This window comes from Pseudorca crassidens, chromosome 15 (assembly GCF_039906515.1).
Source record: "Pseudorca crassidens isolate mPseCra1 chromosome 15, mPseCra1.hap1, whole genome shotgun sequence".
NCBI lineage: Eukaryota > Metazoa > Chordata > Mammalia > Artiodactyla > Delphinidae > Pseudorca > Pseudorca crassidens.
Window position 1 is genome coordinate 16,312,083 of NC_090310.1, and position 11,912 is coordinate 16,323,994.

General features: G+C 54.8%; 1 protein-coding gene across 3 annotated transcripts; it reads left to right on the forward strand.

The window, feature by feature from the left end:
- Window positions 1–6,375: 6,375 nt before the first annotated feature.
- CORO1A (coronin 1A) lies at window positions 6,376–11,912 on the forward strand. Of its 3 annotated transcripts, XM_067706223.1 has the most exons (12): window positions 6,396–6,533; window positions 7,438–7,498; window positions 8,125–8,323; window positions 9,475–9,597; window positions 9,688–9,817; window positions 9,905–10,089; window positions 10,237–10,356; window positions 10,556–10,660; window positions 10,774–10,919; window positions 11,035–11,092; window positions 11,182–11,397; window positions 11,699–11,912. In XM_067706223.1, the coding sequence occupies exons 3-12, from the start codon at window positions 8,126–8,128 to the stop codon at window positions 11,801–11,803; spliced, it is 1,386 nt and encodes a 461-aa protein (XP_067562324.1). In that variant the 5' UTR covers window positions 6,396–6,533; window positions 7,438–7,498; window position 8,125; the 3' UTR covers window positions 11,804–11,912. The 3 variants fall into 3 exon arrangements, with proteins under 3 accessions (XP_067562323.1, XP_067562324.1, XP_067562325.1); XM_067706222.1 differs by lacking the exon at window positions 7,438–7,498 and having other exon boundaries at window positions 6,376–6,533; XM_067706224.1 differs by lacking the exons at window positions 6,396–6,533; window positions 7,438–7,498 and adding an exon at window positions 6,559–6,790.

Below are 11,912 nucleotides of genomic sequence, written 5' to 3' on the forward strand. Positions count from 1 at the left end.
GACAAGGCATGTTTACGTGCCTCCTGCTTAAGGCCAGGATGGTTCCTGAATGTGGGTCAGGGCGGAGCCTGAAGGTGGATGGGGGACCACAACTGTGAGAAGGCCTGGGGGCCACAGGGGCAGGGACCAGGCTGTCAGAGTAACTTCTTGCAAATGAGACCCTGTCACTTCTTTACTTAGAGACTTGCATAGGGAGCAAACTCCTTGAGAAGACACAGCTTGAGGTCCCTCATGAGCTGCCTCCTGGGGATTTTCCCAGCTTCACCACTTTCCCCGTCATCCCAAGCCCCTGAGCTCCAGCCATGGTGAAGAGCTCACCATTCCCTTAAAACGTCATTGTCCCTTCCTCGCTTTTCTTCCTCTCTCTTCTCTGCTTGGCAAACTCTCATTCAAGACCCAGTATAAGTGTAATTTCATTCACCCGTTCCACCACCATCTACGGACCATGCTTCCATCCTGGTTCGCCCTCCAGATCCCACTGCTCTTGGCTTTTGTGCCCTCCTCTGCTTCGGGAGGTCGACTGGTGTTGGAGAAATGAATAAAGCAGTCTTGTTCAGGCTTCAGAGGCAGAAGCAGGCCTCTGACCGACCTGTAACCCTGCCTGGACTGCGGGCTTACTTGCACACGCAACAATTGCTGCTAGCAAGTCAAGCAGCGCTTAGTATAAGAAAGGGAGTGGGTCTTGGAATTCCTTGAGCCCTGGGGACCTGGCCAGTCCCCCAGGGTCTGGAAAATCTTGTGACCCACATGGTGAAACCAACAGCATTATTAAAGTAAACTCAGAGCTCCACCTTTGCACGCGAACTGATCATATCAGTTTGCGGCCTGGAATTATAAACGGAAGCCCCCAGAACTCCAATCTGAAGTCTCACCCGTGGGGTGTACGAACCGCCCGGGACCCTTCCCAACTGGGGCTCCAGATCGCTGTCACTTGGGACTTCCCAGCTGTTACTTGGATCTGGAAGTAGGTGTCGGCCCAATTCGGTGATGTAGATACCCTGTTATGTTTCTCTAATATTCTTGTTCCTTTCCTTCTAAAGATTGTATATTAAAATTAAGTTAAATCACCTTTCATTAAAGAATTGATTAAAGCTGTTTATTTGTGTGAAACGAGTGGTTGTTTTGTCAACAAATCCAACAAACCTTAAAACCGAAAGCAGGCTTTCGGCAAAACAACTGGAAACCGTGAATGGACTCATGGGTTTCAAGGGTCACACAGACTTGTATTTGGATCCCAGTTTGTGTGACTGTGGGTAGGTCATTTACTGCCTGTGAGCCTCATTTTGGTCAACTGTAAAAGAGGGACAATAAAACACATCACAGAGCTCTTGAGACTCTTCAGTGATGGAATGTTGGTGCAGCACCAAGGACCCAGTGCTGCTTGGAGCATTCGGGACTCTTGGTTGTAAGTGACGGAATCTAATTTTTAAAAATCTACTTTTAGGGACTTCCCTGGTGGCACAGTGGTTAAGAATCCGCCTGCCAATGCAGGGGACATGGGTTTGAGCCCTGGTCCGGGAAGATCCCACGTGCCACAGAGCAACTAAGCCCGCGAGCCACAACTACTGAGCCTGAGCTCTAGAGCTGGCAAGCCACAACTACTGAAGTTTGTGCACCTACAGCCCGTGCTCTGCAGCAAGAGAAGCCACCACAATGAGAAGCCTGAGCACTGCGACCAAGAGTAGCCCCCGCTCGCTGCAACTAGAGAAAGCCCACGCGCAGCAACGAAGACCCAATGCAGACAAAAATAAATAAATGAATAAACAAACCAGGGTCTCCCTGCTTTAAAACTCATGCTTTAAAAAAAAAAAAAAATCTCCTTTTACAGTTGATTTGTTTGAATCAGGATCCAGAGAAAGTTCACATGTTACCATTAGTTGGTATGTTTCTTAAGGCTCTTTTAATATATTTCCCCTCCTTTGAATGCCATTTATTTGTTGAAGCCAGATCGTTTATCCTATAAAATTTTCTACATTACAGATTTAGGTAATTGCTTCCTCCTGGTATTGTTTAACCTGGTCTTCTATCCTTTTTATTTCCTATAAACTAATAGCTAGATCTAGAGGCTCCATTAGATTCTGGCTGGTGATGATGACGATGATGATGGTGATGATTTTGGCAAGAATACTGCAAAGGTGATGCTACGTACTTATATCATTTTATGGGAGGCCTGTAATATCTGGGTGTCCTACTTTTGGTGATGTTAAGAGTCATTTCTGGGTTCTTTATTTCTTTTTCTTTTCTTTTTTTAGGTAATCATGGAGATTTGAACATAAATTGGGAATTAGATGATGTTAAGAAATTATTGCTAGGGACTTCCCTGGCGGTCCAGTGGTTAAGAATCCACCTGCCAGTGCAGGGGACGTGGGTTCGTTACCTAGTTGAGGAACTAGATCCCACATGCCGCAGGGTAACTAAGCCCACACACCGCAAATACTGAGCATGCACACCACAGCTAGAGAGAAGCCCGCGCACCGCAATGAAAGATCCCGCATGCCGCAAGGAAGATCCCATGTGCCGCCACTAAGACCCGACGCAGCCAAAAATAAATAAATATTTTTTTTAAAAATAAGAGAGCTTCCCTGGTGGCGCAGTGGTTAGGAATCCACCTGCCAACGCAGGGGACACGGGTTTGAGTCCTGGTCGGGGAAGAACCCACATACTGCGGAGCAACTGGGCCCGTGCGCCACAACTACTGAAGCCCCCACGCCTGGAGCCCGTGCTCCACAACAAGAGAAGCCACAGCTGAGAAGCCCGCGCACCGCAACGAAGAGTGGCCCCCGCTCGCCGCAACTAGAGGAGGCCCACGTGCAGCAACAAACACACAACGCAGCCAAAAAAAATAAATATTAAAAAATTAAAAAAAAAAGAAATGATTGCTAAACATTTTAGGTATAATTATGTATTACATAGTGGTATTGTGCTCGGGTAAAATAAAAATCCTTATCTGACATACAATAACATGGGTTAATTTCAAAACATTATGCTGAATGGAAAAAGACAGACCCATACTGTATGATTTCATTTGTATGGAACATTCTAGAGCAGGCAAAACTAATCTATACTGACAGAAAGCAGGTCAGTGGTTGCCGGGGTCTGAGGGTGGAAACTGATTGTAGAAGGGTGTGAACTTTTAGGAGTGATGGAAATATTTTATATCTTGATTATGGTGGTAATTACTTGGGTATATACATTTGTCCAAACTAATTGAACCATGCACTTAAACTGAGTGTGCTATATTGTATGGGAGTAAAGATGTATTTTATTGTATGTAAATAAAGTTGATTTTTGAAAGGAAATAAAATAAGGTTACAACTAGAATGAGAAGAATCCATTCAAAGTAGCCACAAAACTATAATACACCTATTGGGGGGGAGAAATTTAATGATATACTAGACCTTTATATAGAAAATTATAAAATCATATTAAGGGACATAAAAGAAGACATAAATATATGGAGAAATACACTATATTCATGGATGGAAGTCTTAATATCCTTCTCAAATTAATCTATAAAGTTAATGCAATTTTATTAAAAACTCTAAGAGTTTAAAAGTCTTTATCTGTTGGAAATAAATGCAGAAGTATTTAAGTTGAAATGCTATGATGTCTTGGATTTCTTTTAATACATGCCAAGAAAATAATGTGGAAGAAGGAATGAACGAGTATTGGCCATGTGGTGGTACTTGTTGAAGCTGGGTGATGGGCACACACTCTAGTGTAAGTGAGCAGTGCTGTGCACCTTTACTGGTGAGGAAACATCACTGTGCTGGGGCAGCAGGAGAACCATGAAGGAAAGATTCTCTGGGGCTGACTCCATCATGCTCTACAGACCTTTAGGGCAGGACAGACCAGAGGAGGTCTTGTGGGCCTTGCTAAGGAGTTTGAACTTTATCCCGTGCTCAGCATTTCAGTCCCTCTTTACTCTGTGTATCTGGCACCTTGGAAGGGCCTCCGGTCCTGTCTCCCTCCATGGTGGGTGTACCAGTCAGAACACTTTCAACTGTAAATGCCAGAAACCAACTCAAACGTAGTGACTTATGTGTAAAAAGGAACTTATGAAAGGTTAAGGGACTCAGGCACAGCTTGATCCCGATACTCAAATGATGTCAAGAGTATGGCTGTCTTCATATCCTGTGTCTGCAGTCCTCTGTGTGGGCTCATTCTGGGTGGCTTTTCCTGCATGGTGTCAAGATGGTCACTAGTAGTCCTGGGCTTACAGCCTTTTAGCTTACTAACCTCCAGTGGAAAGAGGGCTCTTTTTCCTAGCAGCTCCAGTGAATCTGCTTCTGCACGCATAGACTTGATTTAAGTGGCCACCCCTGAACCAATCAAAAAAGGTAGCTTTGACTGGGGAAACGTGGACTGTGTGCCTACCCTGGACACTCTCTCAAACCTCAAGGATTGCCAGTGCATAAAGGTTGGTTTCTTCAAGGAAAACCCAGAGGCAGCCTCCAGGAAAGAGGGGATGGTAAGATGCTGGTCCAGTGGCATCTGGCAGGAACACCCTCCCCACACCCCTCGCAGGAAGGATCAGCCTCATCTTAAGCACATGAAGAGCCGCATGGCAGGGCCCTTCAGCACCCACTACTGAACTAACGCTCACTCTTGTTTTGCTGGGACAGCTGCTGCCTCACAACCTCCACTACCAGCCTCGCGTCTGTGCCCCCCGCCCCACAGCAGACCAGCTGGAATGAGAAAGTAGCCTCTGCGCATCCCCACCTTTCCCTCTCCATGCCTGTCAGGCTCTGCCTCAGGGGGCATGGTTTTCAGGCCCCTCACAACGTGCTTGTCCTCTGCCTGGAAATGAGGTGCCCCAGGACTGAAGGTCATGGGTGCCTCAGTTTCCTCTCTTTACATTAGAGGTGGTACCTGCCCCCTGGGTGTGTTGTGAGGATTAAGCGAGTGCAGCGTATTTATAGTGTTAGAGCAGTGCCCAGCACACAGTAGGTGCTCAGTAAATCCCAGCCGTTATTCTCATCACTTCCGCTGGAGACACAATCCCTGCCCATCCCCGTCCAGTCCAGTCCAGTAGCAGGCTTTCAGGTGAAATACAACACAGAGGTTCTTACAATTGGATGCTTGAATGGAATAAAAGTGTGTAGGACACTTATATAACCACTCGAGCCTCATAACTGTAAGCTGGACGGGACAGATCATATTTAGCCTCCATTTACAGATGAAGAAACTGAGGTTTAGACCTCTTGCCCAAGATCACACAGCCAAGCTGTGGTGGAGGCAGGATTTGAACCAGGGGCTGAAGGATCACATCGTTGGGACTTTGCTCAGGCTGCCCCTCTGCTGACAAGACCTCCTCCGGTCACGCCTGTTGGCCCCTTCTCATCCTTTCAGGTTCAGTCCCAATACTCTAAACAGTAACAGTGGTGAGAGGCAACATTTATTAAGTGCTTGCTACACTTTGGATGAGGTGCAGAAGGCTTTCTGTTCCAATAAAGTCAGGAGGTAGGTATGACGCTGTTACAGAAAGAGAAACTGAGGCTGACAGAGGTTAAGGAACCTGCCCAACGTCACTCAGTAGGTGTGCCGGCCGGCCAGGAGTCAAGCTCGTAAAGCAGTCGGATTCTAGAGCGGGTCTTTCCGCATTGCTACCTCCGAGACTCTGATGCCAAGGATGGGAACGAACTCCTTCCTCTCAGTCTGAAGTCTGGGCTTCGGCCTCTACTTAGCTCTTGGAGCTGTTATTTGTGCCTCTCCTTTCAGTAGACTGAGAGCTCTTTGGGGCAGGAACTCAACTCTGACTTTTTCACTTCCGTAGCCCCTGCGCAAAGAGGCTCTCCATAACACCAAATTATTTCATTCGCCCCTGTGAGGCAGGCAGAGGTGCTCCTAGGTGAGCACAGACCCAGAGAAGTTAAGTGACTCTCCTAAGGCCACCTGCTTGTAAATGTAGGAGCCCGGAGAGGCCCCAGGCTTCCTGGGTGCAGGTGGGTGCAGGGTTCTCCCTCCTCCTTGTCCCCCCGCCTTCCTGTTCCCTGAGCGTCGTCGGTGGGGGAAGAGATGGCAGCATAGCCTTAGCTGGGGCGGGGGTGGGGGGGGGGGCGGGAGGGCTGTACCAAGGCCGCTGGGAGGACTGATGGGCCCTTTTATGAATGCCAGGCGAAGGACGGCGAGTAGGCTGGGGGTGGGCTGAAGGAGGGAAGAAGGAACGGGTATTTTTTACATTTTGACATTAAAAAGTGCAGATCAGATTGTCAGCGACGGGCCAGCAGCATCTGTTTTGGTTTCGAATTGGCAGCCTAAGGCGCTGAGCTTCTCCGCGGAGGGAGGAGAGGGGAGGGGAGGGGAGGCTGCGGGCTGGTGGGGCGAGGCGGCGCCTCTGCGGAGGGAAGGGCTCTCCCCTTCAAGAGCTCCGCCCAAAGGGGCGCTGCCACCCCTAAGGAGGCGGGCGCCGCTGCTTCTCATTCATTGTCTTGACAAGAGCATCCTCAGCCGGCAGTCGCAGGCTCCTCCAGCTGCTTCCTCCTCCTCCTCTCCCTCCTCCGTCTGGGGGGTCACTCATCTCTCAGCGGCAGGTAAGGCTGGAGCCCGGGGACGGGACTCGGCATCGCTGCCCTGGGCCACCTGTGGGGCAGGCGGGAGCCTGGCAGAAGCCCTCTGCGGGGGCCGACAGACTGTCAGAGCGAGCTGGCTCGGAGGCGGGGACAGAGCCCGTTCACGCCCCGCGTGGCGGAACTCGCCTGGGGTGTGGGTGCGCGGAGGAGGGTCCGTCTGCGTCTCTGAGAGCTCCGGGAGCGGGCGAGGGTGAGGGACCACCGCAGCCAAGATGGAGGTGGGGGAGCCCGGGGGTCAGGACACGCGCCGACCGGACTCTCCCCAGAATGGGAGTCTTTGGGGTGGCAGTCGGGGGCAGGGTGGGGTGAGCCCAGCAGCTGCCCTGAGCTTGGAGACAGGAAGGGGTTGAGAGCAAAACAAGAAAAGACCAAGTTCCCCTTTCCGTGGTTTCCGGGCCTGGTACCTGCGGTGGGGAAGGAGGTGGGGTGGCACGATGGCTTCCTGTCTCCCAACCTCCGATTTGCGGCTCCCTCTCCCCAGACCCAGGCTTCCCATCTGGGATGGATCCCCTGCCCCCAGACTGCTTCTCCTCACGCAAGCTCCTCACCTGCTTTCCGGGCGGGTGGACCCCGGAGCCTCTTGGAGAGTCACGGGATGGGCGAGGCTGGCTGGAGCCCCCAGTGAGAAGGGCTAGGCCTGAAGGGGGGGCAAAAGGGTGAAGCTGGGGCCGTGGAAGAGAGGCCCTGGGGGGGCCCCCACGGTGAGCTGGAAGGCGATGCTGTTGGGCGCCAGGATGGGGGCCTGGAGCCTGGGGAGCCAGAGGCAGGCCCCTTGGCTTCGCTGTCACCCAGCCCGGGGGGAAAACCATCCTAGCTGGACCTCCGTCTGAGAAGTGGGTGCCGGCCTCTCCCTTCCTGAGCATAGTTCCACTGGGACTGGAGAAGGCACTGAAGGGCACCTGCTTAAGCAGAGGCGAGAAGCAGAGGTACGTGGAGGAGGTGATGCTGGGACCTGAGCCATCCGCTTGTTTCTGGAGCCCGGAGACCTGCTGGGGAAGCCCTCCTGCCACTGAGGACATGCCTCCCAGGCAAACCTACACGCTGCTTCCCTCAGCATGTCCAACCCTGGGCCTGGAGGCGGGGAGGGCCCCTGCCTTTAGGCAGCTTCTCATGTGGGTGTGAGGGTGTGAGGTCTGGACACTGAGGCTGAGAGAACCCACCCTCCAAGCTGTCGCATTGAGGCCCCGGAGTGTGACCCGTCAGAGAGGAAGGGCTCTGTGTCCGTCAACCATTCTGTGGTCAAATCGGCACTAGGTGCTACCCCACATCAGGCTCTGCCGGGGAGGCTGAGGGTACAGAAGCCAGGCTTGGGGCGGGTTGAGAAGGTGGGCCTTGCAGGTTAGCCAGGGGTGAGGAGGTGTGGGCAAGGCGAGTGTGAGCGTAGCAGGATGTCAGTTACAGAGGAGAGCGGCAAGGGGCCGGGGAGACATGCTGGGGAAGTTAGCTGAGGCCATGACTGCCAGGCTGAGGAGGGTCCTGGGGGAGATGGGGGCCACTGTAAGGTCAGAGTTGACCTGAAGGGAGAAAAGCCCTCCACCTGTGTGCCTTCCAGGATGAGCCGGCAAGTGGTCCGTTCCAGCAAGTTCCGCCACGTGTTTGGACAGCCGGCCAAGGCTGACCAGTGCTATGAGGACGTGCGCGTCTCACAGAACACCTGGGACAGTGGCTTCTGCTCTGTCAACCCCAAGTTCGTGGCCCTGATCTGTGAGGCCAGTGGGGGAGGGGCCTTCCTGGTGCTGCCCCTGGGCAAGGTGAGCCCCTGGAGCCCTGGTGGGGGGGCTCTGGTCATCTAGTGGCCCCCTGGGGGTCCTGATGAGGTGATTGACTATCCTCAAGCCTTCCCAGGCCACAGTGTTGTCTGTAAAGTTCAGCTGAGCCAGATGAACCTTAGGCTTCCTTCAGCTCCTACATGCAGTGGGCGGATGGAAGCTAAAGCTAGAGGGGAGATGACACGGGAAGGGACGTACAGTGAGTCCTGCAGACCCAGGGCCAGGCCTCCCAGTTCTCAGCCTGGACCTTTCTCCCCTCGGGAGCACAAAGAGGGCTGGGATGGAGTCTGGGCAAGTGCTCTTAGGGTTTGGAGGGAACTTTCGGAGCCCTTGGGAATGCAGCAAGCTCTGGTTCCAAGCTCACAGGCAGGGGTGATGTAAGAGACCCTCTCGGCTCCCCCAACCCGGCCTCCGTCAGATCTTGCCTCCCCTGCCCTGTTGTCTGCTGACCCCCACCCCCAGCACACTCCTGTGCTCTTGGGTGGTGAGACAGGAAGGGGAGACAGGCCCTCAGTTGTTACCTTAAAAGGTCCGATGGAAACAAGAGAAGAGGAAGTGGTTGTCGGGGTGAGAGCTGGGCCCGCTCTTCACACAGGAAGCCCTGCTGCAGCAGCTGTCCCCGGAAGAGCCCATTTCCAAACCTCTGTTCCTGCCGGGGGGCCGGTTATGACAGACTTCCCCATCCCTGTCCTTTTGGAAGGACCCATCCCTACAGCCCCATCATTCACACACACTTCCTTGGGGAACTCCAGCCCCAGTATAACTACCGCCCAGCAGCCTGTCCCATGCCCAGGGCCCTGGCCTGTCTTCCCATGGGGGCCTCACCTGGGGAAGCAGGGGTGGGAGTACCAGGCCGTGGGGCATGGATGAGAAACTGAGCTAGAGATGGCAGGAACTTGGCAAGGCTCTGACGGCAAGGCAGGACCAGCCCCCTGTGCCCATCCTGCACTACTGAGTTGCCCAGAGAACTCTGGGGCAGGGGCAGAGGACCAAACCCTCCCACCCCAGGCCCCGCTCTGCCTCCCAGGGACCTCACAGCTTTTCTCTCCGTGCCTCGTGGAGGGGAGTGGGGAGGTTGGATTGGGTTTGGAGGGCAAAAGCACCTCCCTCAGAGGCCCTGCTGTGTCCTCTAGACTGGACGTGTGGACAAGAACGTGCCTATGGTCTGTGGCCACACGGCCCCAGTGCTGGACATCGCCTGGTGCCCGCACAATGATAATGTCATTGCCAGTGGCTCCGAGGACTGCACAGTCATGGTGAGTGTGGGGACACACGGGCCAGGAGGGGGCTCCAGAACTGGAGCTGACGTTCGGAGCCCCCGAGACTCACTCGCCGCTTCTCTGCAGGTGTGGGAGATCCCTGATGGGGGCCTGGTGCTGCCCCTGCGGGAGCCTGTCGTCACCCTGGAGGGCCACACCAAGCGCGTGGGCATTGTGGCCTGGCACCCCACAGCTCAGAATGTGCTTCTCAGTGCAGGTGCCCGGGGGGAGAAGCAGGGAGGGCTGGTCCCCTGACAGCGAGGGTGGGAGGCTCATGACTTCTGACACTGGGGGCATCGCCCAGGTTGCGACAATGTGATCCTGGTGTGGGACGTGGGCACGGGGGCGGCCGTGCTGACACTGGGCTCGGACGTGCACCCGGACACAATCTACAGCGTGGACTGGAGCCGAGATGGCGCCCTCATCTGTACCTCCTGCCGCGACAAGCGATTCCGCATCATTGAGCCCCGCAAAGGCACCATTGTAGCTGTGAGTTGCCTTGACCCTTGACCCTGAGAGCTTTGCCCCTCCTACCCACCACCAACCAGGCCCCTAGATGCTACCCACTCCCAGCTGGGGCCTGGCCCTTAGGGGGTGCGTGCAGATGCCTGACCGGTCCCCTCCCTTTCCTTCCAGGAGAAGGACCGTCCCCATGAGGGGACCCGGCCTGTGCGTGCCGTGTTTGTGTCAGATGGAAACATCCTGACCACAGGTTTCAGCCGCATGAGTGAGCGGCAGGTGGCGCTGTGGGACACGGTGAGTGCCCGGCGGGGAACAGGCTTAGTCCCAGCCCTGCCAAGTGTCTGGCTGGAAGGCCATGGCCTCAGTTTACCCACCGCGAGATGGGGTTTTCCGCTGGTTGGTCTATAAGCCCCCCACCCCACTCCTCCATCACTGGACCGCACCTGGGCCTGACGTGGTCCAGCTCATTATAAACCCCTGCCCGTCTCTACAGAAGCACCTGGAGGAGCCGCTGTCCCTGCAGGAACTGGACACGAGCAGCGGTGTCCTGCTGCCCTTCTTTGACCCTGACACCAACATTGTCTACCTCTGTGGCAAGGTGGCCCAGTTGGGCAGGGGGTCGGGGGAGCAAGGTGGGCAGGGGGACTGGGAAAGGACCACGGCTGGAGGCATCTGCCCGTGTTGATCCTCCCTTGCATCCACCACCTGCAGGGTGACAGCTCTATCCGGTACTTCGAGATCACTTCTGAGGCCCCATTCCTGCACTATCTCTCCATGTTCAGTTCCAAGGAGTCCCAGCGTGGCATGGGCTACATGCCCAAACGTGGTCTGGAGGTGAACAAGTGTGAGATTGCCAGGTAACTGCCCCTGCCCCTGACCTGAGTATGCTCCTTGGGCAGTGCCGACCGCACGCCACGCTTCAGTCCCAGCCCAGCCATGCTGTGGGCGCTGATCGCCTTCCTGCTTCCACAGATTCTACAAGCTGCATGAGCGGAGGTGTGAGCCCATCGCCATGACGGTGCCTAGAAAGGTGATGCTCCAGGGTCCCTCCCCGGGCTCTCGGAGTGGCGGGTGGTGGTGTGGCCCACTTTCTTAACCAGCCTTGGCCTTGCCCCACAGTCGGACCTGTTCCAGGAGGACCTGTACCCGCCCACTGCAGGGCCTGACGCTGCCCTCACAGCTGAGGAGTGGCTAGGGGGTCGGGATGCCGGGCCCCTTCTCATTTCCCTCAAGGATGGCTACGTGCCCCCAAAGAGCCGGGAGCTGAGGATCAACCGGGGCCTGGACACTGGGCGCAAGAGGATGGCACCTGAGGCCAGTGGCGTTCCCAGTTCGGTGAGAGGCAGATGGGAGCCCGGGAATCGGGACAGGAAGATGGGGTAGGGCAGGGGCTGCTACCGATGTGGTCATTGACCCAGTGGAAAGAGGCTGGCATTTGGGGCAGCCCAAACTCACAATGTTGGGGATCCTTTGGGGGCTGGGAGTGGATAATCCTGAGGCCTCAGAAAACAGGTTTCAGGCTTATAGGCCTGCAGCTCTCTGGCTGAGAGACGGAAGGGCCCAAGCCCTGGGGCTCTTGGGAAGAGGCCTAGTGGCCAGGGAGGAGCTGGGCCTGATGCAGCCCTGGATCCCCCAGGATGCCGTATCCCGGTTGGAGGAAGAGATGAGGAAGCTCCAGGCCACGGTACAGGAGCTACAGAAGCGCCTGGATAGGCTGGAGGAGACAGTCCAGGCCAAGTAGAGGACCACCGGCTGAGGCCAACGGCATCGCCTCCCTCCCTTCCACTCCCACTCCTCAGGCCACCATGGCAGATAAGAAAATACTAATAAAATGGCTTTATTTTCTGGTA

Bases quoted from the DNA above. Each gene is read 5' to 3' on its own strand.
- CORO1A (XM_067706222.1), top strand. From the start codon at position 8,126: ATGAGCCGGCAAGTGGTCCGTTCCAGCAAGTTCCGCCACGTGTTTGGA. The intron at 10,920-11,034 runs GTAACTGCCCCT...CTGCTTCCACAG, and splicing joins AACAAGTGTGAGATTGCCAG to ATTCTACAAGCTGCATGAGC. The intron at 11,398-11,698 runs GTGAGAGGCAGA...TGGATCCCCCAG, and splicing joins CCAGTGGCGTTCCCAGTTCG to GATGCCGTATCCCGGTTGGA.